Source organism: Eptesicus fuscus, chromosome 5 (assembly GCF_027574615.1).
Source record: "Eptesicus fuscus isolate TK198812 chromosome 5, DD_ASM_mEF_20220401, whole genome shotgun sequence".
Taxonomy (NCBI): domain Eukaryota; kingdom Metazoa; phylum Chordata; class Mammalia; order Chiroptera; family Vespertilionidae; genus Eptesicus; species Eptesicus fuscus.
Genome location: NC_072477.1, coordinates 3,404,867 through 3,432,669, shown reverse-complemented (window position 1 = coordinate 3,432,669; position 27,803 = coordinate 3,404,867). Strand labels below are relative to the sequence as shown.

General features: G+C 38.2%; 1 protein-coding gene across 2 annotated transcripts in view; it reads left to right on the top strand.

Annotated features, from left to right (window-relative positions):
- ATG2B (autophagy related 2B) overlaps nt 1–27,803 on the top strand; it is a 70,861-nt gene that overhangs the window by 9,421 nt on the left and 33,637 nt on the right. Inside the window, exons 3-18 of one of the 2 annotated variants that reach the window (XM_054715748.1) lie at nt 2,456–2,608; nt 3,483–3,585; nt 4,829–4,991; nt 6,251–6,374; nt 10,780–10,794; nt 11,748–11,933; nt 13,468–13,622; nt 13,710–13,815; nt 14,500–14,761; nt 16,271–16,421; nt 17,158–17,250; nt 17,382–17,570; nt 19,200–19,473; nt 20,579–20,681; nt 22,212–22,407; nt 22,692–22,834. In XM_054715748.1, coding sequence (XP_054571723.1) covers nt 2,456–2,608; nt 3,483–3,585; nt 4,829–4,991; nt 6,251–6,374; nt 10,780–10,794; nt 11,748–11,933; nt 13,468–13,622; nt 13,710–13,815; nt 14,500–14,761; nt 16,271–16,421; nt 17,158–17,250; nt 17,382–17,570; nt 19,200–19,473; nt 20,579–20,681; nt 22,212–22,407; nt 22,692–22,834 — 2,416 coding nt within the window. Of the gene's footprint in view, nt 1–2,455; nt 2,609–3,482; nt 3,586–4,828; nt 4,992–6,250; nt 6,431–10,697; nt 10,795–11,747; nt 11,934–13,467; nt 13,623–13,709; nt 13,816–14,499; nt 14,762–16,270; nt 16,422–17,157; nt 17,251–17,381; nt 17,571–19,199; nt 19,474–20,578; nt 20,682–22,211; nt 22,408–22,691; nt 22,835–27,803 lie in introns of both variants that reach the window. The other variant, XM_008154788.3, reaches the window with a different exon arrangement.

The window sequence follows — 27,803 nt, the reverse complement described above, 5'->3', positions numbered from 1 at the left end:
AGCAGTCAGACAAATCCAAAATAAGGGGAATTTTATAAAGTCAGTGGTTGGTACTGTTAAAAATGTCAATGTAATGGAAGACGAGAAGGATGGAGGAACTGTTCCAGATTAAAGGAGGCTAAAGACATGAATAACTAATTTTGGTATATAATCGTGTCTTTGTTTATTTATTTGCTTCTATGAAGGATGTTATCAGGATAGCGGGAAATTTGGATAAGAAACATAAGATTATTATATATTAACTAGAGGCCTGGTGCACAGACTCGTGCACCAGTGGGGTCCTTTGGCCGGTCCTGCATGCTCTTGCAATCTTGGACTCCTCAGTGAATGTCGGAGAGCCAGTTTTGGCTCTGTCCTCACGGGCCAGGCTGAGGGACCCCACTGGTGCACAAATCCGTGCACCGAACCTCTAGTATGCATATAATATCTTTAGTTAATCTCTTCCTGCCCTCCCCCCTTTCCCCTACCCTATGAGATTCAACAGTCTGTTCCATATTTCCATGCCTGTGGTTTCTGCTCCTGTGTTGAACACCTGCCCCCTGGTGGTCAGTGTGTGTTATAGCTACTGGCCGGTAGGCCGGTCAGCCAGTTGCTTTGGTTTTTATATATAGATGTTATATTTCTTGGGTGTATTTTGCAGGAGGATGTTCTTGTTCTTAGGAGTTACATGCTGAGGTATTTAGGAGTGAGTGTTATGATGTCTACAGTTTATCTTCAGATAGTTCAGCAAAAGTATGAGAGAGAGAGAATAGAATCTTGATGAATCTAGGTGAAGGGCATGCAGGTGTTCATTGTTCAATTATTTCATCTCTTTCCTAGGATTGGGTAAGTGGGCAAAAACTTTTGGAAGGAAAAGCTTTAAATTTGTAGTAAGTAATTGTTTACAAGTCAAGTATATGTGTGTGGTAGCTTTACTTGCACATGATGTTTTCTGACTTAATCAAGCATATATAGTGCTTCTTGCATGCCAGATACTATACTTAGTGCTTTACAAATATTATCCTCACAATAGCTCTTTGAAATAGATATTTTTTTATTATCTGTATTTTGCAGAACAGGTAACTGAGGCACATATAAGTTTAATAATTTATCCAAGGTCATAGCTAGTTAAGTGGAAAAGAGAGGATCTGAATTCAGCCAGTCTAGTTCTGGAGTCCTTGTTCTTAACCACAATGCTATGTTGTATCTCAGATTTTCTACTACAAAGTGTGTATTTATATGTGTGTGCACATTTTCAGAACCAGTTAAGTTACGATGGTAAGTCATCTTAAATTATGAACTTAAATTCCTTTTTTCAGTGACAAGTGATGTTTTTAAGCATATATTTGAAGAATCATAATTTCCAGTGCTGTCTGAATCACCAATTTTAAATTATGCTTAGTAGAATTATAATGCCTGTATTTTGAAAATTGGTAATCTATGCATGGAAATCCTCCTTAATAACCCGGTATTTAATTAACAAGAATATTTTATCTTTTAACTATGAGTACATATAATAATACTTTCTGATGGAAAGTCAAATATTTTCTTCTTACTTTAAAAACGTTCTATTAGAAGGGCTTTTACCATTGATTTGGAAGACAGTAATTCTAGTAATCTCTGCCCGTTGTTTTGAATAACAAAAGGAAGTGTGGTGGAATCCTCTCATGAGGGGAAGCGCTAGAAAGGATTTTTCAGTTCCTGTGTTTCTTCCTCAAAGGTTGCTCTTTTGTTTTGTCTACATTTATACTAACCTTCTAAAGCCTACGTCAACTCTACCTGCACCTGTTTTCCTGTCAATTCCCTCAGCTAGAGGAATTCACCTCTTAGTTGTCATAATGTTTTCTGTTGAAACTTAATAGTTGCCTACTAATTCTTTTTAATCTTCTCTCATTTCTTCTATTATGCTATAGGCTCTCTGGGGGCAGAATTAATGATTATTTTATTTTTCTACCCGTATTGGAGGTCAGTTAACTAATTCCGGTAGGCCAAATCTGGTTTTTGTAAATAAATTTTTATTGGAACACCAACATATTCCTTCATTTATTCATTCTCTCTGGCTGCTTTTGTACTGGAGTGAAAGAGTTGAGTAGTTGTGATAGAGACTACATGGCCCCAAAAGCCTAACGTATTTACTATCTGACTCTTTACAGAAAGTTTGTCAACTCCTGCTCTCCAGTATTCGGAACAGCTCCTGGGTGTGTAAAGTACCCATTGAATGAGCACATGAGTTAGTATTTGGCAGATAGATAGCATGTGACCAGAGCAAAAATCTCTATCCCCTCCCCTCAGTCATTATAAGATGGTGTTTAAGTCTAAGGGGTAATTTCTGTAGAATATTGTATCCCTACGCAACACCCTGATGCTAAATATCTTGTCGAGGATTAATAATTTATCTACTTGAAATGTGTTATTTTAAGAAATGGATTGTGGTAACAATGAAAAATTATTTAGGATTAATCTATATTTTCTGCAGCAACTGGATCTGAGCCTATGTATTGGTCAAGTTTCATGACCAGCAGTATGCAGTTGGCGAAAGAATGTCTTAGCCAGAAACTAACAGATGAACAAGGAGAAGGATCCCAGCCTTTTGAAGGACTTGAAAAGTTTGCTGAAACTATTGAAACAGGTTTGGTATTTTTGAGTATTTTTTTAAAAATCGATTTCATTTAGTACCTTTGTTTAGTAAGCCTTGTGTAAGGAAAAGTCATTGAAGTGACTTTTATTTATTTATTTTTTAAAATATATTTTATTTTATTGACTTCTTTTTTTTACAGATAGGAAGAGAGAGGGATAGAGAGTTAGAAACATCAATCAGCTGCCTCCTGCACACCCCCTACTGGGGATGTGCCTGCAACCAAGGTACATGCCCTTGACCGGAATCGAACCCGGGACATTTCAGTCCGCAGGCCGACGCTCTATCCACTGAGCCAAACCGGTTTCGGCAAAATATATTTTATTGATTTTTTACAGAGAGGAAGGGAGAGAGATAGAGAGTCAGAAACATCTATGGGAGAGAAACATCCATCAAGCTTCCTCCTGCACACCCCCTACTGGGGATGTGCCCGCAACCAAGGTACATGCCCTTGATCGGAATCGAACCTGGGACCCTTCAGTCCGCAGGCCGACGCTCTATCCACTGAGCCAAACCGGTTAGGGCTGAAGTGACTTTTAAATCAACTGTTCTCCCTTCAGAACTTTAGAATTGCGGTTATTTAAATATTGCATTCAATTTAATTTCATGTTCTTTTGTAGTCTACTTCTCCTTGGGTTTACTTTATTATGCTTAGAATTGGGACTGAATTCAACAGAGAGTGTTAGTCACTGCCCAAGTATCCATGAGATGTAACAAGGGGGAAGCGCTCAGAACTCAAGAGTTTGGGATTTTTAAGGAAAGGAGTTCAGTTTTATTTTGTAAGTTTATATTAAATAAATTTAGTATTTGTTCTTTCATTCGAAGTTTTTATTTGTCTCTTATGTTGATGGTTACCTATTTACTTTAGTTCTAAGAAGAGTAAAAGTCACTTTTATAGACACCGTCTTGAGAATTGAACATGTGCCAGAAAACTCCAAAACTGGAACTGCACTTGAAATTCGAATAGAAAGGTAAGACTTTTTATACCTGAAAAAATATGACCCTATTCTGTTTTCTAATCAAGAACATACTCTAACTCTTATTAGACTTCAGAATGCTTTTGGAGGTGAGAAGTAATGATATTTAATTAATGTATTGCATGATTTCGGAGTAAAGTGCTGCTCTCCAAGCTATGTTCCGGTCCCTTTATGGAAAACGTAAAGTACCAGTTGGGGTATAATTATATATAATACTATGTCCAATTCAAAGCAAGGAATTCTCTTTTAGTTACTGTCAAGTCAAAACAATGGGCTGCTAAACGTAAGGCACTCCCGCTGGGGAGTGTCCGGTTTTGCACATAAGCAGTGCACTCGTTAGGTGCGTCTCATTAATGTGAGCAGCAGTTTTGCTGCTTTGGTGAGAAAGGTAAGACTTCTGTTTTCTTTGTGGATTCTATGAGGGTATTACAAGGTCAACATGTGTAGTAGTGATTTACGTAAACAGATATAAACATCGCTTTTGGTTTTCCGTGTATGCCCACTTGGACCCTGTAAATAGCTCTCAGCAGGGATTGACTTACATCTCATGGGTGTTGATTAGAGTTACTGACTGTTCACCTGTCGTAGTGCCATGAGAACTGCCCGCAGAAATAAGCAGAATGAAGTATGTACACTGAGCTCCAACGATACTTGTATATGGATCTGTGAGGGACCTTTGCCAAATTTTAAGCAGATATATTATGGGTTCTGTCTTTTCACAAAACATACCTATCAGTTATTGTTCAAAGATTTTTGAAATTAGGTTGCCCTACCTTAAATGGTATGTTAAATAATATCTAAAATCTCATGCATTTAGAACTACTTTATTTTGATTAAACTGAAGATTAATCAAGAATTTATAGCATAGTTATAAGAATTCAAGACATGTCATTTATGTCAGGCTTTTGACCGGGAGTCAAATGCCGTCTCACTGTTCCCCAGAGGTGTTTGGAGGGTACTCAGGAACTGTTTTCCTTGAAGCTAACTTTAGAAAGTTATTGATTTCCCCCCCAAATTTAGGAGCCTCATAAAGTTATCCTTACTGGGGGGTAAGGTCTCCTCATGAAATATTTACTGTGGTAAAGCATGGTAATGCTCACCCACATTATAGACACATCCTAAGGTGCTAACACTTGAAAAATCCCTTTAACTTAAAAAGCTGTGTGAATTTCTTATCATTACAAGTAGGTTTTCCTAGGAGTTTTACGCTAATGCCCTTTTTGGTGTTAACTTTCAGAACTGTATACTGTGACGAAACTGCAGACGAGTCCTCAGGAATTAATGTCCATCAGCCTACAGCTTTTGCTCACAAGTTACTCCAGCTCTCTGGAGTGTCTCTCTTCTGGGATGAGTTTTCTGCATCAGCAAAATCTTCCCCAGTGTGTTCAACTGCACCAGTGGTAAGGAAAACAAAACCAAAACTAAATCATAGATTTTTCAAAGATTTAAATGGGAGCTATTTTGCTAGAATATATAATGTGTTAATGAGTTTCCATTCGATCTGGAAGTTAACACAAATATTGAGTAATGGGGACATATTTCAGAGGTTTTAAAACATTCATATTTATAATTAACTAGAGGCCCAGTGCATGAAATTTGTGCACTCGGGATGAGCGGGGGGTCCTTCAGCCTGGCCTGCGCCCTCTCACAGTCTGGGAGCCCTCAGGGGATGTCCGACTGATGGCTTAGGCCCGCTCCCCGGGGTGAGGGGGCTGGCAGTTGGACATCCTTAGCACTGCGAAGGAGGTGGGAGAGGCTCCCGCCACCGCTGCTGCACTCGCCAGCTGTGAGCCTGGCTTCTGGGTGAGCCGTGCTCCCTGGGGTAGTGCACTGACCACCAGGGGGCAGCTCCTGCATTGAGCGTCTGCCCCCTGGTGGTCAGTGCACATCATAGCAACCAGTCATTCCTTCGTTCGGTCGATTTGCATATTAGCCTTTTATAATATAGGACTAGAGGCCTGATGCACATAATTTGTGCAAGAGTAGGCCTTCCTTTCCCTGGCTGCCGGCACCAGCTTTCCTCTGGCACCTGGGACCTGGGCTTCCCTTGCAGCCCCGGCTTCGTCCAGAAGGTTGTCCAGAAGGACGTCCAGTCTAATTAGCATATTCTTTTATTATTATAGATGCCTTTCCTTTTTGCTGTGTATTAATTAGATAGAGAAACATTGGCTACTGTGTCTTGGGGAGCAATGGTATATTAATAACTATTGTCCTTATACAATAAATGCAGGAAATCAAGCAATGTTCACATTTACCTTACATAGTGATTGTATTGCTGAAAATTTATCTTACAAATTGTATCTTAAAGAAGGTTTATAGTTAAGGAGTTTTTTATTCCTCCTTTTATGTATCAAAATCAGTTCTATAATTTATCTTTCGTTATTTCACAAATCAGATTTTCTTAATTATAGACCATCTATTAAATTTTCTTATTACTGTAATTTGAACAGATGCTGTGCTTTTTTTTTTTCATAAAGTCCTTTCCCATTATTAGTCTTCATTACCAAGGTACTGTGCTTCATAATAGCTATAAGATTCCAGTTTATCTATTGTAACGTAATACGGTTTTGCATGTCAAATATTTTCTTCTTAAATTGACATTTGTATTTTGCAGTTTGATTTATTTACAGTGTACTTTATTCTTATCACCTTCTTGTAGGAAACTGAGCCAAAGCTGTCACCTAGCTGGAATCCTAAAATTGTTTATGAGCCACACCCACAGCTAACTAGAACTTTACCAGAAGTAGCACCCTCTGACCCAGTGCAGATTGGAGGGCTAATTGGTAGGTTGGAGTTGAGTCTCACGCTGAAACAAAATGAAGTGCTTCCTGGAGCTAAGGTTAGTATTTGTTTTACTTTCTGTAGTAAGAAATGAAATAAAACAAGTATTCTGTAGTCTCTCCAGTGACCCCCTGATGGTTATTGTAGGTGACTCTGGAACTAGGGGACCTACTGTCCTGGAGTCAGCATTTTTGCTCTCAGCTGTGCCTGTGCAATTAGGTCACAAATACCTGTGCCCTCCTGCTGTAGCTCACACTCGCTTTCCCCCACTCTCCCAGCTCAGAAACATTCATTGGTTCAGATAACTAGGAATGGACTATGCAAGAATACCTTTCTGGCTTCACAAAATAAAGTTTAAAGGAGGAGAGATTTGGAAAGCCAGCTGACTGAAGATGTTTAATTATATGTTAGACTATTCAGCTGATGTATATTTTTAACTGGATGACTGTTTTTATAGCTGTATAATATTTATGAAAAGAGTGATTTTTTTCATGATGTCTCAGGCTTTTTTTTTTTTTTTGTCTCAGGCTTTTTGAAGACTGTAAAGACAACTGAATTCGTTTCTTAGGGAACAATATTGAACAGTCTGTTGGAGAATCAGGAAACATACATTTATTCAGTCAGTTAAACATGTATTTGTCAAGTGTTATTTTCAGACTTTGGAAACACATTTTCTGTATAATCTCTATAAAATGTAGTTCCAACTGAGAAGATATGGGGACTTTCTCATTGGTGTGCTCACTGGTCTGTCTAGCTCCAGACGTTTGAGTGACTGCTCTGTGCCAGGCTGGCAAGCTCTTGAGATCGGTGCAGAGAGGAGTAGAACTCAGTCTTTGCCTTTTAATGAAAGCTATGCTTTGGGGGATAGAAATTGCCTTGGGAACATGGAGGCGGGAGCCCCTGAGTACACGTGAGTGTACACAGAAAGGTTTTCAGAGGATTGAAGGCTCCCAGAGGTCCTTCCTTGGATTGGAACACCTGACTGGAATTGGAGGAGGAGGAGGGTAGTGATTAGAATGGCAGCACCCATGTTATTGATTGTCCCCTCGCCTTCTGTGTACTGCTCTGTCCTACCTCGGGTGGTTCGAAATCCTCTCATTAGGTCTTAAGCCTCTCTATTAAATAGCAGGAGGGGGTGTTAATGCAGCAGAAAGCCATCGGTATGTGGGACACTGTAGGGAATCCCCTGCCTGGTAACATGCTTGGGAAACCAGTACACACATGCCTCTGGGGAATTTTGCTGTTTCTCCACGAACCATCGCAATAACTTTTATGGCTCTGTTCTGACTAATTACAGATAGCCCTCAGCATTGGTGTATTTGATATTAGTGTTAACCCAAACTTTTGCACGTTACGTACTGATTTGCATAAATGCCTTTCTGATGTTACTTTTGGACATCTGTGTATGAGGTGACAAATGAATATGGGGAACTTTTGCATGGTGGCATTGTTTGCCAGCCAGTATTTAATATTTGGAAATAGTACTGTCCTTGCCCAGGTGTTAGTTTTTGTGTAATAACTGAGTATTTGAGTATATTTTGTTCTTTCTTTCTTTCTTTATTTTTTATTTTGTTCTTATGTGGTGAAAATGAATACTAAATGGAAAAATAAAAGTTCTAGATTAGCATTGAGAAACATAGATCTCATAAACTTAGTATAGACCAGATGGCATTAATTAGGATGCTCAAAGTGTTGTATCTTTAGTCTCTTTCTGATGTTCATTAGACTTCACACTGTGGGTTCAACATGTTATGAAAGATTTCATGTTTTTTTAGTTCTGAGACTGGTGTCCACCTCAAATAGTGTAGAATCTGGTGTTTCTCATACTCAGTTTTAGCATGTTTTCTAGGAATGCATTATATATGAAAACAGGGAACTGCCTGTTGTGTTTATACACATTTTGTTTCCATATCCATGTTATATTGAGCTTGAAATTTATTTTAGTGTTACATTCTATAGTTTTAATAACATTTTCAATACAAACAAATTAAGCAATTTTAAAAAATGGGGTATATAATCAGAAAGAGAGTTTTCCCCACTGCCCCCAGACCGAACTTCTTGCTGATTTATGGCCTGCAATGTCAGCAGTCAGTAAGGAGCTCCATAAAACAAGTCCTCTGTTGACATAGGAAACTTCCAAACCTGTGTAGAGTTTCTGAGTTTATCTGAGCCAAAACTGACAGCAGTTTCCAGGAAGGGAGGTGTCCACTGCTTCTGAGAATGGCAGTTTTGTTTCTTTTGTACATTTGAAATTGAGGGAACTAAGGATTATATGAAGGTGGGGATTGGATTACAAGATAGTTAAGATTACATGCTCTCAGTAAAGAAGTTACATGGCCGGGTGTGACTGCCCACCATGACCTGCCCAGTTAGGAGTTTATGATCAGTACACCCTATGAGTTCACTTTCTGTAGAACCCCATTTTGGTCCACACCTCTATGGACAGAATGGAAGGAATGGGGACTTTCCATCTGGGTCAGCACAGGTTAGAATCCTGGCTCTGGATCTGTTAGATAGCCTTGTGAAAATCCTTTGATCTCTGTGAGCTGCTTCCTCATCTGTAAAGCAGCAGGAGTACTAAGAATTAGAGGAAATACAATAAAAACACCCAGGATAGTGCCCTGATGCTAACAAAGGGAGGTGATGATGATGATGATGATGATGATGATGATTGGAGAATTCTTTTTTTTGTTTTGTTAATCCTCACTGGAGGACATTTTCCCATTGATTTTTAGGGAGAGTGGAAGAGAGAGGGAAAGACAGAGAGAAACATCGATGTGAGGGAAACACATCCATGGGTTGCCTCCTGCATGAGCCCCATCAGGGTCTGGGCCGGGGAGGAGCCTGCAACCGAGGTACATGCCCTTGACTGGACTCGAACCCTGGACCCTTTGGTCCGAAGCTGACATTCTATCCGATGAGCCAAACTGGCTAGGGCTGGAGAATTCTTGGTTAGATCATGAACATCTCTCAAAATCACTGTGTAATTCCTTTTATTTCTAGAATCAGAAGAAATTTGTTTTTCTCTTGGGGAAGATGCCATTTTCCAAATATAAATGTTTTATTATAAAATTGCAGTAGGAGTCAGTGTTAGCATTAGAACTGAGGAGGTGAATGAAAAGTAAAGCAGGCGTATTCAACTCTTTAGAATGTGATATGCAGAGTAGAATAATTTTTTTCTTCAGAATAAACACAGAAGAAATCAGGATGAGAGTGGGATGGGGCTTTTATTTTTAGAAGGAAAATTAGAGAGCTGGAAAAGAGAAGGGAAGTCCACATAAGCATCCTTCCATCGGCATTAAAAAAAAATTATTGACCTAACCGGTTTGGCTCAGTGGATAGAGCGTCGGCCTGCGGACTGAAGGGTCTCAGGTTCAATTCTGATCAAGGGCATGTACCTCGGTTGCGGGCACATCCCCAGTGGGGGTTGTGCAGGAGGCAGCTGATTGATGTTTCTCTCTCATCGATGTTTCTAACTCTCTCCCTCTCCCTTTCTCTCTGTTTAAAAAAAAAAAAATCAATGAAATATATTAAAAAAAAAAAAAAGACAGCCCTGGCTTAAAAAAAAAAATTGATTTCAGAGAGGAAGGGAGAAGGAGAGAGAGAAATGGAAACATCAGTGATGAGAGAGAATCATAGATCGGCTGTCTCCTGCATGCCCCACATTGGGGATCAAGACCGCAACCGGGCATGTGCCCTGATTGGCAATCGAACTGTGACCTGATTCATAAGTTGATGCTCAACCACCGAGCCACGCTGGCTGGGCCTACTGCCATTTCTGATGTGGCTTTCACTCCCATGCCCAGGTGGGAGCGGGCTTTGTGGAACACAGTGGGCATTTGGAGAGGCACCCCATTGGCAGGAAAAGTTCCTACATGCGCTACTAAGGAGTGTTATCTACAGGCAAACTCATGAAAGCCAACTCTGTTTGCTCTTGATTTAAATCAAGCTTTAAGGATTATGATTGGAGTTTTTTGAAGCCATGATGGAAATGAATATTATACTACTGCTGTCTTAACATTCTTTCTTGGAGACTATGTCTTAAGGCCTCAAATACCTTAAATACTCGAAACTTAAGGCAAAAAGTATGACATTGGACTTGCCAACACGAACTTTTCAGGAGGATTTTCCCTCATAGAACAAGTCTGGCAATCTTTAAATCTTATACTGTAGATTGTGTGAATTAGTTGAGAGAATCTTAGGTGAAGAAATCCAAGACTAAATAATCAGTATCCATCTCAGTGTATTAAAGTTTACTGGGATTTGTGGTGACAAGATTATAGACAGTGTTCATTCTGAATGTTTTTCTTTCTTTTTTTTTGAAGTTGGATATTGATGGACAGATAGACTCTATTCATCTATTCCTGTCTCCAAGACAGGTACACTTGCTTTTGGATATGTTAGCAGCTATTGCTGGACCAGGCAAGTAGAACTCTGTTGTTATTATTTTTAATTCTTTAAAACTTTTTAGTTAAAATATACAACATACATATAAGGCATTCTCTTATAGAGGAATGTGTGAATGTATTGTAAATAAGAAAGATGTATTGTAAGTAAGAATCCTAAACAGTTAAACTTGATTGGATTATTTGTTTATTTATTTATTTTTAAATCATTACCTGAAGGTATGTTTTTATTGATAATAGAGAGAGTGAAATAAATGAGAAAGAAACATCATCAGTTGCCTCCTTAGGTGCTCCTACCAGGTATTGAACCCTCAACCTATGTATGTGCTCTGACCAGGAACGGAACCTACAATCTTTTGGTGTACAGGACGACACTCCAACCAACTGAGCCACCTGGTCAGGGCTGATTGGATCTTTTAAATTGTGTTACCATGGCACAAATTAGCATTCAGATTAAAAATTGTCTGGCTTACTTCCTTGGTTGGCGATAGTATTTCACATAACTGAGAAAGTATAGTTCTTTAACACAGTAAGTAGCACACATTTTAAATGACTTATTTTTCAAAGATAAGATTTTTGTAATTTCTAACTATATGCTTGAAGTTATTGCTTAGATTTCCAGTTCATATAAAACAGGTGGTTTAACACTGGCAGTGTCATCGCGTTGCTGTGGTATGAAGGCTGCTGGGAAATGGAGTTAGTAAGGAAAGAACAAAAGATCCTGTGAGAAGGGTTACATTTCTAAGTTGATCGAACCACTGCATTACAGTGATAACCACAGTAGTGGTACACATGCTATAGAATCGCTCTTTGATTTTGTACTTTTGTTTTATAAATCATGATTTATTCCTATGAAAGCCAGTTTACAAAAATGTGGCCATTGGTATTGGATAAGTGTGTTTTGGGAGAGAAATGATAAGTAACTCCAAGTTTAATTACTATTTTGCTTTTCTTTTTGTATACTTATAGAAAATTCTAGCAAATTAGGTTTAGCTAATAAAGATAGAAAGAATCGACCCATGCAGCAGGAAGAAGAATATCGCATTCAGATGGAATTAAACCGCTATTATTTGAGAAAAGATTCCCTTTCTGTGGGTGTATCTTCAGAGCAAAGCTTTTATGAGTCAGAAACGGCTCGTACACCTTCTAGCCGTGGTAAGCAACTCAAAAAGTTGACACCAGAATCATATGTTATTATTGTAGGGCAAAGTGAACTTTGGCTGCTGTAAATGGGGTTGAACAAAAGATCCTTATTGTAAGGTTTAAATTTCTAACCACACCATTATAGTGACATGCTATAGTATCCTTTTTCGATTGTGTAGTTTACATAAATCATGATTTATTCTAAGGAAAGTCAGTTTATAAAAATATCCATTTACTTGAGAACTAAAGGGGGGATAATTCTTCATCTGTCAAATTCTTAAGTGATCACATAGTTTATAGATTACTTTAAATAGGAACCTTTCTCTATTAATCTATCAATTATATGTAAATATAATCTTTTTAAAAATATATATATCTTTATTGATTTTAGAGAGGAAGGGAGAAGGAGAGAGAGAGATAGAAAAATCAATCATTGACCAGTTGCCTCCTGCATGCCCCCTACTGGGGATCTAGCCCGCAACCCGAGCATGTGCCCTTGACTGGAATTGAACCTGAGACCCTTCAGTGGGCAGGCTGACGCTCTATCCACTGAGCCAAACCAGCTAGGGCTAAATGTAATCTTTATTCAGTTTACTTGGCATTTTGAGGTGTTTCAGAATGTATGAGTACTAATATCCAAAATAATAAGAATCAATTTAAGTATGGGATGTTGAACTAAATAAAAAATTGAAGTCAACTTAAGAAATGTTGGTTATGACAAATTTTATTTGCATGAAGGTAAAACAATCTCCAGAAAGATAGAAGTGAAATGTAAATAAATTTGAAATAATACATGTCACTCTTTTTTCTTTTTAAAGAAATAGCAGTATCCATATGATACCAGAGGTTGCAAGATATATATAGGGTGTCCCCCAAAAATGTATACACAGTTTAACAGCTGACAGCTCAATTTTGAAAATAAAATATATTTTAATAAACACTGTTTATAATTGATGTGTGTATACATTTTTTGGGGCACTCTCTGTATATATAATTTTAACAACTGGATTTTAACTTCTAAATTGTAATACAGCACTTAAAAACATACCAGGTAACACTACATATCATATATATATATTTTTTTAAAATATATTTTTATTGATTTCAGAGAGGAAGGAAGAGGGAGAGAGAAATAGAAATATCAATGATAAGAGAAAATCATTGATCAGCCTCCTGCACGCCCACACTGGGGATCGAGCCCACAACCTGGGCATGTGCCCTTGACCCGCATCAAACCTGGGACCTTTCAGTTGCAGGCCCACGCTCTACCCACTGAGCCAACCAGCTAGGGCATCATATATTTTTTAAAAAGTTCACCAACAGTATAGCATAACCTTTGGTTGACTTATGTTCAGTTGAGTTTTTACTATGCAATTTATGTCTTAGATCCAAATAAATTACCTCACTGGAAGTAACATAACATTTAGGGTATCCTGTATCTCAGGTAATCTGAAAGAAGAATACTATATTAAGTGTATATGTACTTAACTTAAAGATGCAGATTTGTGGAATTACAATACAATTGACAAAGTTTAATTCTCTCTAGAAGAAGAAGTTTTCTTCTCCATGGCTGATATGGACATGTCCCATAGTCTCTCTTCTCTTCCACCCCTTGGGGACCCCCCAAATATGGACCTTGAGTTATCATTAACTAGCACATATACAAATACCCCAGCAGGATCTCCATTAAGTGCTACTGTGGTAAAGTATTACTTAATTTTTCTTCTATTCTTGAAATCTTCTATAATTCAATATTTTATGCATCTGCTTTAAACATTTCTTTTACAGCTTCAGCCAACCTGGGGAAATTTCCTTGATCATCATAAAGAACAGCCAGTAAGAGGGTCAACACTGCCCTCCAACCTAGTTCACCCATCGTCTCTACAGAAGACTTGTAAGTGACAAATAAGATCGTTGTCGATGGTTTCTGCTAGGATTTTAAAAAACTTAAAATTAAAAAAAATGCCATCCTGCTTCTTTTCTTTTCCTCCATATATATATATATATATATATATATATATATATATATATGAAGCATTGCTGAACAATTCACTGTGAAGTGTTTAATATAGCTGTACATTTCCTGTATTCTTTGGGTATTTAAGTACTTAAATATTTTTAGTAAAAAGTTCACCATAAGTTTCATATTATTGCAGTTGAGGAGTCTCAACCAACCATCTGATTCTTGTTTCACTGTTTATGCTTTCCTTGAAAGAGAACCTCAGGTTTATTCCCTGAAAAATTTAATTGGAGTAGACACAAGGCTTGGAGGAAAATTTAGTGAGCAGCTTGGGTTCATCTCTGACTTTTCCAGTACAGTTTTATTAATGCAAGCTTTGTTCACACATTTCCTATTGTAGCATACTTCTTTGTACTTCAGGGACCAAGGATCCTGCATGTGAAATGCAGAAAGATAACAGTTTATTTTATTTTACTTGTTTAATATCATTCAAACTATTGTGTAATCACCTTGTGTTTTTGAAAATGAATACATGAATAAGTGTTTTATAATTTTGATATAATAGATTGTTTTTAAGTGTTAAATTTTATGTGTATAATTAGAACACATGCATTTCAGCTCTCCCCTCTAGATCTGTCTCAATGGATGAATCCAGGCCTGAGCTCATTTTTCGACTAGCTGTGGGAACTTTGTCAGTCTCTGTGCTTCACATTGATCCATTGTCTCCACCTGAAACATCATTGAACCTTAATCCATTGACACCTCTGGCGATAGCTTTCTTTTCTTGTATAGAAAAGATAGATCCAGCGAGATTTTCAACAGATGATTTTAAATCTTTCAGAACAGTATTTGCAGAAGCTTGCTCACATGATCACCTTAGGTAAATGCTCTCATGTTTATTAACAATCCTTGAAAAAGAACCAAAGTGGACTTTTGTTTTTATCTGTCTACCTCACTCCATTTGTTTTTCTAATTCACATTTTATTTGTAAATGAGTGGAATGAAGGAGATTTTCCTCCACTGCTGCAAAGATGTTTATCACAGACTCTCTCAGTCAGGTTATTTAGGATGTGAAACATTCACATATAAGCTGTAGATAATCTGGAGTTTGGAGATTATCTTTTGTTTAGCTCTCTGCCCTGCTCTTGTCAAATTTATTTGACCACATTATGCCATCATACCTACTGACACCATTACAATAATAAAAATAGTTGTTTTTTTTACTGGCTTAGCAGAGATGGCAGTGGTGGTGAGAGTAGAATAAACTTATTAGAAGGAACTTGGAAATGATCCATATGCCACTGGCCATGAGGAAATGATACTGAGGCTGGTGGAGCTTGAAGCTACATTTTCACCTTCTACCTAGAAAACTGTCTAAATAGTCAATGATCTCTTCATGGGTTGAGTTCTAATAGATGAGATAATTAAATTTGTAAGTATAATATTGTTAATGTGTACATGCTATTTATTTTAACATGAAAGTGACCTGTAAATTATCGAGTCATGTTATTTTATACAATGATTTATGCAATATATTAATTTTTTTAGAAAATATTTTGGGCTTTTATTTTAAGTAATTTTTTTAAGTATTAAAATTAATATGCAAATTAGCTTTTAACCTAGCAAAAGAAATTCTGCAAGTTAGAACCATAGTATCTATTTATAACAGACTACAAAAAAATTTTTTTTCTTCCTGTTTTGTTTTTAAAAAATATATATTTTTATTGATTTCAGAGAGGGAGGGGAAGGGAGAGAGAGTTAGAAACATTATTGATGAGAGAGAATCATTGGTCAGCTGCCTCTGCATGCCCCCAACTAGGGATTGAGCCTGCAACCCAGGCATGGGCCCTTGACCGGAATCGAACCCGGAGCCCTTCAGTCCGCAGGCTGAAGCTCTGTTTACTGAGCCAAACTGGCTAGGGCTCTTCCAGTTTTTGATAAGGTTTCAAATATCTGTCAGTAGGAAATACAACAAAAGCAATAAAAACTAGAGGAATACCTTCATTTGAGCTCCACTGAAGTTTTAAAAATATTACATGATGCTTTTAGATAATTTTAAGAACTTATTACATACATGTACAGTATTTTATAGTTTTAAAGATTTTATCCACTGCAGTGTGCATTTTAAAATGTGGAGGAAGGAAGGGTGGTGTTGGGAAATAAATATATCCTGGATAATTTCCTGTCAACCGAACTGGTTTCTTTATCTTATATCAGGGAAATTTTAAATATTATTTCTAGTTAATATCCTTAGGAATATTAGTTACAATTTGAATTTATCAGAATAGGTAGGTCATTGTTATACTTCATTAATACTTGTGTACTGTTTGACACATTGTTCAATCTAGAATCTAATGCATACTCTCAAATGCTGCATTTCTTATCATAGATTCATAGGCACTGGCATCAAAGTATCCTATGAACAGAGACAAAGATCAGCTTCCAGGTATTTTAGTACTGATATGTCTATTGGTCAAATGGAACTTTTGGAGTGCCTGTTTCCAACTGATTTTCATTCTGTTTCTCCTCACTATACAGAGGTAAATGCTAAATACTTTCCCTTAATGATTATTCTTTAAGTCTGTCCTGCTCTTTAAGAATTTTATGAACAGAAGTGATTTTCTTGAGGGATAGGAAGTAGTATAGGAAGAGGTGTGTGTGTGTGTGTGTGTGTGTGTGTGTGTGTGTGTGTGTGAACATTTGTGTTTTGTTGAAACAGATTTTTAAGTATGGCTTTCATGGCAATAAAGGTCTGTTAAAATGTTTAATTTAGAGTTGACAGGTTATGGGCAAATGACTTCATTTCACTCATTTTCTAAGCACTCTTAATTTCAGGAGAATTCTGTTATTCAACTAATAGCTGCTGTGTGCTAAGCACTGTTCAGTCACTGCTGAAGACAAGTGCAATGTCTTGTATTTATTTATTATTAATCTGTTTTTATTCCTATCCTAATAGTGTGTCCTAGAGACACTTTTCTAAGCTATCAGAGTGACATGTGTTGCTTTTACTTTGCCCTCATGTATTATTTTATTTCAAAGCACTTTCTTGGACATTTATTTACTTGAGTCCTCCCCTACATTTTGCAGATGAGAGATACTAAGTATCACAAAAGTTAACTAACCTGTCAAGACTCACATTGGTAGTAAGTGACAATGAAAACAAAGTTTTCTGACTCCAAAAACTTCTTCCCAGTATGTTAGCACATCTGTTAACTCATGTGATTAATTATAGCTTGATATCAGGCCTTTAATTTATTTTCATCTTTGTCTTTTAAGCTTTTAATGTTCCATTCCAAAGAACAAACTGATTCCCACCCCCCCGTGTGTCTTCAGCTTCATTATAAGCATTCTGAGAATAAAGGGCCCCAGGTAAGAGATCTTTTTCTGTGATTACCACCTGCAAGTTTTTATTTGACATATATTTTGTCACAAATGGAAGGTTTTAGCTTAGTTTTATAGTATCGTTCGTGATCACATTAATGCTTTTCTTCTTTTAAAAGGGTAATCAAGCAAGACTTAGTTCTGTTCCTCAGAAGGCAGAATTACAAATTAAATTAAATCCTGTATTTTGTGAGCTGGATATCAGTATTGTGGACAGGTTAAATTCCTTGCTTCAACCACAGAAACTTACTACAGTAGAGATGATGGCATCCCACATGTATACTTCATATAATAAGCATATTAGTCTGGTAAGTAGTCAAAAGTTGCAAATGCTAATCAGAATTATTAATAAGCTCATAGGCTTATTTGGATTATTTCTGAACTTAAGTATTATTAAATTAACATTATTGGTAATAATGAAAAATGGAGACGTCTTTTATGTCGATATTAGATAGCTAAATAAGTTTTGCTAATATACTGGGTGAAACTCTATGCACCCATTTTAAATGATGGTTGTGAAGATGGTCAGCAATGTGAAGAAGGCTCGTGAAGAAGTAAACTTGCATTACAAAGGTGTGAATAAAATTGATGTATAGAAAAAGAGTGAAGGGAAATACACCAGTTGGTAGTATTGATTTTGTTAGAGGAATAGAATTAGATTTCCTTTCCTTTTCTTAATTTTACAAACTGTGATTATAATATCTTCACAAAATTTTAGCTACTCACACATTTCACAAAGTACTTGAGCCACCTATAAAATGTAGCCCATATAAGATAAGGTATATTTTTGAAAATGGGAACATACTTATTTCATAGTGTTATTGAGCATCACATTATGTGACTTGTACCTAAATCTGGTTGCAGGTGTCTTTTCAAAAGCAAATTAACTAAGTTAGATTTGCAAGAAATCTGTTAGGAATTTGGGAGCTGTAGGACCAGGAACAGAGATAACTTTGGTTGAAAAGAAAAGGAAAATGTATTTTATTTTTTTCTTTATTTCCTTCTCCCTCACTTAGTGATGGTATTCAGATTAAATCAGCATTCTTTATTTTTGTCACCAGTTGCTTGTTATTTTAAGTTTGTGGGACTAATGTCTCTATTTGCTGTTAGCTATAGATGTATTATTTTTGCTGAAGTAAGAGTTAGAACTGGAAAGTCAAATGGGAAGAGAAAGAATAGCTTTGTTAAAAATCCAAATCTAGCATAAAAGGGAACTTTATAATCTGGGAGATTAGAGACTGATTCATGATGGTGCACCCTGGACTAAGAAACAGGCTTTTATCTGAAGGGCATGTTCTTTGGACTTTTTACTGTAACATGGCTTCAGTAAATGGTGCATGTGTATTTTGGTTTCTAAGAGCCATTTGTTGGAATCATATCCTTGGGTTGGATGGGAACACAGAGTGAGTCATTTACTGGATATTTATCTAGAACCTGTGATGTGCCAGGCTCTGGGCTTAGTCCAGGAAATGAGGCAGGGATGGTCCTTTGCAATTGGCATAATTCATTTGATTTCACATTCATATTGAGTCTTTAAAGTAGCATATTTGTAGGTAAATCCTTCAAACTGAATACTGGGTACTATAGTGATTTTTAACTATTGAATTTGTTGATGAGCTAATTTACATGTTCTTTTTAATCCTGTAGTGAAATATATATGACTGTGTTTTCACTTTGGTTCAGTTTTTATTTTTATTTATTTTATATGAGGGTTTACCTGTTGCCAGTATTCTGGCTTTTATCAGTGGCTATTGGATTACAGAATTTCATTACACTAAACTAATATGGTAGTGGTTATTTTGAATTGTATTTTAATGTACTATACTGAATGAGGAAATATGATTATACATACTGTAATGTTGAATATTTGAATACTAATGTCACTTGTTTATTTACTTAATTTAACATTTGGCCTATATTTTGATGTTTTGTTTTAGCACAAGGCTTTCACTGAAGTGTTTCTAGATGACTCACATAATCCTGCTAATTGTCGAATATCGGTACAAGTTGCCACACCAGCATTAAACCTTTCTGTTCGCTTCCCAATACCCGATCTTCGATCAGATCAGGAAAGAGGACCGTGGTTTAAGAAGTCACTTCAGAAGGAGATTCTTCATTTAGCATTCACAGATCTAGAATTTAAGACTGAATTCATAGGAGGATCAACCCCAGAACAAATTAAATTGGAACTTACCTTTAGAGAACTATCTGGTAAGATTGCACATGCCTGTAAAGGTACAGACTGTAAACAGACAACTGCTGCTGAAGCCTAGAGCGTGAAAAAGTACATGACACTGCAAAACATACCATTAAACAACGTTATGTTAGAGAACAAGAGTAACAACCTTTTCCCAGTATTGTATACAAATATGTAAGATAAGTCAGTTTTTTAAAATGTATATATTTTTATTGTTGACAGTATTACAGATGTCTCCCTTTACCCCCTCATTGCCCAGCTACCATACACACACACACACACACACACACACACACACACACACACACACACCCAGGTCTTTACCACCCTCTGTGTCCATGGGCTATGCATATAAGTATATACGTTCTTTGGTTTATCTCTCCTCATCCTCTCACCCCCACATTGAGTCTGTTTTATGCCTCCATTGCTTCAGTTGCTATTTTGTTAGTCAATTCATTTTGTTCATTAGATTCCACAAATAAGTGAGATCATGTGATATTTGTCTTTCTCAGATTGGCTTATTTCACTTAGCATAGTAGTCTCCAGGTCCATCCATGCAGTCCTGAAGAGATCCCTCTTTTTTACAGCTGCATAGTATCCCATGGTGTAAATGTCCCACAGCTTTTTTATGCATTGATCTACTGGTGGGCAGTTGGACTGTTTCCAAATCTATTATAAATAACACTGCTATGAACATATGAATGCATATATTCTTTCTGATTGGTGTTTTGGAGTTTTAAGGATATATTCCTAGAAGTGGAATCTCTGGGTCAAATGGAAGTTCCATTTTTAATTTTTTGAGAAAACTCCATACTGTTTTCCATTCCCACCAGCAGTGTACTAGAGTTCCCTTTTCTCCATCCTCGCCAGCATTTGCTGTTCATTAATTTATTGATGATAGCCATTCTGACAGGTGTGAGGTGGTATCTCATTGTGGTTTTAATTTGCATCTCTCTGATGATTAGTGACTGAGCATTTTTTCATATGTCTCTTGGCCGTCTGTAGAACTTAATGTTGCACATGTTCCTGATGTAGAGAATCTTTGCTCCCTTACGGAGGACAGCACCTTTCAGCCCTTGAGAAGACATGCATTTCGATTAATCAGTCTTGTTTTATTAGGGTCATTCCAGGAAGATAAAGGAGAGCCATCTATTAAGTTTCTCCACGTGTCTGGTGGAGTAGATGGAGATACAACATCGTCAGATGACTTTGACTGGCCACGGTGAGTGAGCAGATGGATATGATACATACATTTAATGAGATTTTCCTTTAAAAAAATTACTGTGCTCTTTTTAACCATCATTTTGGCTATTAAATTTAAGCTAAAAATATCCAGCCTTGATGAGCGAACGCAGAGGAAGATGGACAAATGAAATAAAAACTGTGTTTTGAGTGCTGTTCTATGAAAGTGTCTGTTAGGTACTGTGAGAGGTGGAAGCGTAAGATGTGCTCTGGTCTAAGTGGAAGAACCAAAGAGTCATTGGCCATGTTCAAAACAGTTCAAGGCTGCAGTAGAAGAGAGGTCGTAGGGCACCATTTGGTTAGTCGTCAAGTGAACTTTCTGGTCACTGATGCTTTGGGGGAGTGATTTTCAAATCTGGGGGGCGTTTACAAAATCCTGGTTCTTGGGCCCCACCCTTGGATCCTCGGCTGGAGCCCGGGCATCAGTGTAGTTTAAAAGACACACCAGGTGATCCCAGTGTGCAGGTGGACTTAGAGAACCACAGCTTCAGGATTCCTTAGGCTGGGTGACCATTCGTTAGTTTAAATTAGCCTGATAGTGGGCTTGGATTATGTTTGAAATAATTTACTTGAAATAATGATCCATTATTATATTAAAAAGTAAGTATTTGAAGCCTCGCTAAAGGTGATCTTTTTGGTGCCATTTTCCTTCCTGCCTTGTTTTACACGCCACCACCTGTGTATCAGGCCTGTCAGACTCTTAGGACTGACATTATCAGTACAGCCTGCAAAGCCGCAGGAGTTTAGGGCATGAGTTTTCATCATAAGAAATGAATCTACTTCAGTTATGTAATTTGGAAGCACAATTTCCATTAGGATAACTATAAATTAGGAAATAGTTGTGAAACTTTATAACTAGAACCAACTGGTACCACCTACATACGTAGTAAAAAAGAAAAAGCCATTCTGGATGGGACACAGATGCCTGTCTTGTTTGGGGGACATGCCTCGTCGTGACAGTGGGCTGATGTGACAAAGGAGAGGCTGCACAGCCTTGTGCTGGCGCGATGGCCCACAGAGGAGAACACAATCCTTTCATTACTGAAAATCCCAAAGGGAAGATGACTTTGTTGTTGCAGTTCTGAAAATATTCCCTAGCCAATCTCTCCTCCTCCATTTGAACATATTTTATGACACAAGGTTTCCTAGATATGCAAGTATTCCATAATGGCAAAACAGACTGCGTGCAGAATAATTAGGGTTAGTGAGAATAAATAGAATTCTTAGTGAAATTAAAAACAAATCTTGGTATCCTCAAAAGGTCAGATTTTCAGTTAGCTAAGAATAAAATGTTAATCCCTCTCTTTGGTTTACTTGTTTTATCAATTCTACACTTTTAAGTTTATAAGATGCTGAGAAATGGGGTAGATTAGATATAACTAGACTTTGTAGACAAGGTAAATCCCACCATTAATGATTCAGTCAGTGGTTTTTGTATTAATTTACATAAAAGTTAAAGTTTTGCAGTTTATACATGGATCTTGATTTTTAAAATTGTCCTTGGTATCAGAATTGTACTGAAAATAAATCCACTAGCCATGCATTCCATTTTGGAGAGAATAGCAGCGGAGGAAGAAGAGGAGAGTGATGGCCACTATCAGGAAGAGGAAGAAGGAGGTGCTCACTCCCTGAAAGACGTGTGTGATCTGAGAAGACCCGCCCCCTCTCCCTTTTCTTCTCGGAGAGTAATGTTTGAAAACGAACAGGTAAAATAAAAGTGGGAGCAAACCATGAAGAAATTATCCTTGATCATGTACTAATGCTTTAATTCTTTTTCTTTAAGAAATATTTAATATACTGTTTGTGCTAGGTTTTTAACTCCACGGTTGAATCATATCTTTGTTTCCTCCTTGGTTAAAATGAAAAGTTATATGCTTACTTATTTGCTGACATACCAAGTCCTAAGCTTAGAGTAAGAAGATGCAATTACTATCTTAAACGTACAGTGGTTATTTAATGCATTTTTTTGTATTAAACTATCATGTTTTAGATGGTGATGCCAGGAGACCCTGTAGAAATGACAGAATTTCAGGATAAAGCAATCAGCAATTCTCACTATGTCCTGGAACTGACGTTACCCAATGTTCACATGACACTACCTAATAGAAGCTTTTATGAGAAGCTTTATAATAGGTGAGTGAAGCACACTAGTTGAATGGGATGGATCTTTTGCCTGACTGCCTTTCTGCCTCCCTGCTCCCCCTTTCCGTTCCTGGCTTTAATGTTGTCTCCACCTCGGTGAACCTTGTGTGGTGCTGCTTGTAGAATGTTACTGTGAGGGTGTGCTGTCGTCGCAGCAGTTTCCTAGCCAGTGTGTCTGGCAGCTGCGTCACTTGTGTGTGAGATATTTAGTCCCTTTGCCCTCACGTTGGCAGGTTGCCGTCTGTCACTTACCATAGGTACTGAGCAAATGCCATTCTGTGTGTGCAGTGACACGAAAAGAGCTGGGAGATACCTGTCTAGAGGGCCAGCAGTATTGAGGTGGAGTCAGAATCCTAGAGTCTTTGTTTCAGAAGTATCCCTTCTCAAAGTCCAAAACAGGGTCTTGTTAGAATGATCAACTCTCACATAAACTTCTGTATGAAAATTAAAATGTATTATGTTTAAAGTCTCTTAAACATATATATCCAGAAAATACGTTGAAATAAATGGCATTCTAGAGTTGAAGGTCATAGACTATGAAGACTTGGGACAATTTACCTAGCGTCATGAGCTCAGCTTCCTCATCTGTAAATGAGGGTGATACTTGTGTCGGCTTCAGTGGGTTGTTGGGAGGATTAAATGGTACAACACTTGGGAAGTGGTGGGAACAGTGCCTGGCACATAGAAAGCACTCAGTAGTCATCTGTCATTGTTCCCCTTCCTGCCCACTGAGGAATCTCTTCTGTAGCTCGCCTGCAGGTGGTCACGTGGGGTTCTAGATGATGATGATGCCATTGTTCCCCTTCCTGAGGAATCTCTTCTGTAGCTCGCCTGCAGGTGGTCACGTCGGGTTCTGGAGGAAGACGTCTCAGTGTCCATCACCACTAGCTTCCCACATGGAACCACCTGGTTCTAATTTCCGTTCATCTTCAGAAACTTCAGACTGTTGTTTCAGCTGTAGATTTGCTTGGTATCAAGTATCTCTGGCTCTTTATTCCTGAACTGTTAATGATAAGCTCTGGTTCTCCTCACTGACTACCAGTGACCAGGACTCTTGGTCTTAGAATCAGAAAATTAAGTTTCAGAATGACCTTTGTAGTTCAGTTGTCTTGAAGATGAGATTCACAGCACAGTCCATTGACTATAGGAAGAAAATACTAGTGCTTCTATTTAATTTTTAAAAAAACGGTTAAAACTTTATGTTATATTTATTTTATAACTAGCTTTCCCGTTGCAGGAAAAATCCTGCAATAGGATTTCCTGCTGCACTCTACCCCGCCTCCGTTCCTCCCTTGCCGCCCGCCTTGCCCTCTCCTCCAGCCCGCCCGCGTCTCCCTTCGCCCCCGGCCCCGCCTCCGCTCCGCCCTTGCCGCCGGCCCCACCTTCTCCTCCAGCCCGCCCGCGTTTCCCTTCGCCCATGGCCCTGACTTCGCTCCTCCCTTCTCCTCCCCCCGCCCCCCTGGCTTGCTTGCTTCTTCGAAGCTTTACTCCCTTTTGCAGCTCTTGGCTTCTTTCGACACTGTCTTGTTATGCAAATTAGCCGCCATCTTTGTTGGGGTAATTTGCATACTCGTCCTGATTGGTTGGTGGGAGTGGCTTGGTTGGTGGGCGTGGCTTAGGTGTAGCGAAGGTGCGGTCAATTTGCATATTTGTCTATTATTAGATTAGATATGCATAATTTATAAAAAGTTGCATATAACTTATAAATTCACATTAGAGAGCTTTCCTAATGTTTTTAATGTAGGGTTTACAGATGATCTGAAGTTTGGAAACTACTGATCTCTAGACTGTTCTTATTTTATACTTGAGGAATGTCTTCTGAGAGCCTGCAGTGTGCAAGGCTAAACTGAGCACAGTGAAATGACCAGCTCAAGCCTAGCCCGGAGGGCAGAGGGCTTAATTCACTTTTTTTTTTCCTTTCGGTGTTAATTGGTTGTTGGTTAAATTGGGACATTAGAACCGTGATACATGCCTTAAATTGCAATTTATAAATATATGTTTATTTACCACTTCTTTTTAAATATAGGAAAAGGCTTATTAGTATGAGTCACTGATTGGAATTTTTGCATAATGTGTACCCAGAAGGCTTTGTCTACAATTTTCAGTTTCAGTTTCTTTGAAGTGGAGTGAAAAAAAGATAGTTTCAAAACAATTTTAGTGCAGAGTCCTTCTAGGTTTTGAGTTTTTCCACCTCAGTCTGTATACTTAAAAGTCATCAGTTAGCACATTTAACTAAACTGTACTTATAATAATAAATACAGCTGGGATGAGCAAACTTGAGGCCAAACACCACTGACCTGTGGTGAAGAGACAAAACATAGGGCTCAACTGGTGGGAGAAGCTCTCAGCTGCGCTAGGGAGTGGTCTGTCCCAGCAGCCAGCAGTCAGCATGTGGGACATCCATCATAAGTGTGTCAGAGGACTTGCTTAAATAGGGAACTCGAGAGGACCTGTCCATCTGGGAGTGGGTTAAATGAGGGTTACTTAAGAGAGTTCTGTTCTATTTTACTCTGCCCACTTGGCCTCTCAGGCCCTAGGATTAGGTAAACTCCAAGTGCCCCTCCCCCCTGTGGATCATGTAAGTCAGACATGGAAGTTCCTTGGGTGTGAATTCTTTGCCCCTTACTTAGCTTTGCATATATTTATACATTTAAAAATTAATATTATTTTTTAAAATGTTAAACATTCTTAAACTTGCAGAAAAATTGCAAGTACAGGAAAACACTTTTCCCTGAACCATTTGAGAGTAAGTTGCTGCCCTAATGCCCCTTCAACTTTGAGCACTTGAGTGCATATTTCCCACATACAAGGACATCTTCTTCATAACCACAGTTCACCAACCAAAACGAGGGCATATATAGTATACATTGCTACCATCTAGTCCTCAGATCCCGTTCAAGGCTTGCCAGTATCTCCATAATGTACACACACACACACACACACACACACCCTTATGCACATATATATGTCTATGTGTATATAACATATATATAACATTTAAAAACATTTCTCTGAACCGGAGTTATAACCAGCTGTATTTTTACTTCATACATTTAAAATACTGGTTTATTCATTTAATACCTTGGTCAACTAGCTCTTTTTAAAAAAGATAGTGTCAGTCTGAGGTACGTGAGAATTTTTTCTGTGCTAATAGTCCTTTAGAATCCTAGCTAATAAAGATGGAATATGCAAATTGACCATAACTCCACGACAAAAGATGGCGGCGCCCACAGTCAATGAGGAGGGAATATGCAAATTGATGTGACAAGGTGAGAGGCAGAAGGCGGCTCTGGCCGGAGCGAAGGTGGTGCCGGCAGCCAGGGGAAGGAAGGCCTATTCTTGCACGAATCTTCATGCATCGGGCCTCTAGTAGAATAAAAAAAAGAATTCTAGCTGGTTTTATTAAGTATTTATTGAGCTTCTATTATATCTCAGGCTCATAGCCACAGAATCATGTATCCTTAAATACCTTGTGTTTTCTTCCTTGTTATTAAAAACACCACCAAAATATAAATAAGAAAAACAGTAAAATCTTATGAAGTTTTATTTATATACTGTGAACTCCAGGTTTTATTTTAAGTAATAGTTTCTCTTTAATCTATGCAGATAAGAGAATAGTTGTAGGGAATAAGGAAAGGAAGACCATTTCCTGAGAAAATTCACTTTATACCTTCATTATTTATACGTATAGGAGTGTAGATAAGGTCTGGATTTAAACTCTTTTGTTTAAATAAATATGCCCAAGAAGCCGCGAGCCCACACAGTTCTGGGGCACAGCAGTCAGTGTGTCTGAGATAGTTCTGTCTGCTGTCCCCGGTGTCTTCCACCTAGAGATGTTCCAGAAAGGGTCCTTTTGGGTGGGGATTCCAGGCCCTGTGAGCCACAGCGCTCAGTCCTGGTTTATACTTTCTAGGACTTCAGAAGCTCGGGAATTGGCCCGGGACGTTCCTAGACAAGTGGCTTCTCACAGGAGGGGGCCCGGGCTACCTCATCGCTTGGCACCTTGCTTGGAATTCACACTAGGCTTTACGATGAGGCTGCCTCTGGCATCCTTCCCTGTGAGTCACGCACTGGTCCCTTCATCAGCACTGTCTGCTCTGTGAGAGCACTGTGCTGGGCATGTATGAAGATGACCAAGACACAGGCCCTTCTCTGAGGGCCACCGCTAGGAAACAGGAAAGTACAGTAGCATGTTATAAGTGCTGCGTTGGAATCGTGTGTGTGAAGGAGATGCTGCAGGTCCAAATCTAACCAGAGGCCTCTTAGAGGACTCTGTGAAGTCTTTGTTTGCATGAAAAAACATAGACATGGTGATGAGGGGAGGGTAAGGGCAGAAGGACATCTGAGTAGTGACACATATTTCTTTAAAAAGTAGGATCTTGTAGTAGCCTAGCTTGACATCAGTCACCCCATTAGTCACCAGTATTGACTTGGCTAGCCTGCTAGTTAGAAAGATTTCCTTTCTCTGTTCCCTGTTCCACATGCATTCTTCATCTCACGCCATCTTCCCAATGAATCTGCTTTCTGGCAGGTCACTTAGCCTTTATGAGGCAGGTCTTCAGGTGCAGAATGAGAGTAAGGAGTCTCCCTTGGCTGCCCACAGGATTAGTGGGAGGGTCAAGTGAGGCAATGCATGATCTGTTAGAGTTCACAGAGTACTCTCGTGTGTGTGAACGGTCTTCTTTCTGTTCTCATGTTTTTTCAAAAAATTTTAACTTCCTTCTTTAAAGTGCACTTAGATGTATGTTATTTAATGCATGTAACACAGGTAAAAGTAGGCAGGCACCTAATTAGCTATCTAATTGTACAGATTCTTTTCTCAATGCCCTGCATTATAGCCATGTCTGTTATTTTTCCATTTTAGGAACATAATTGATATTTAAGTAAAAACTTTTGTAAGATTTAATTTCTGTTTCAGCAGTTAGAAAATTCTTATTCATGCGACCTGTTAAAGGGATGT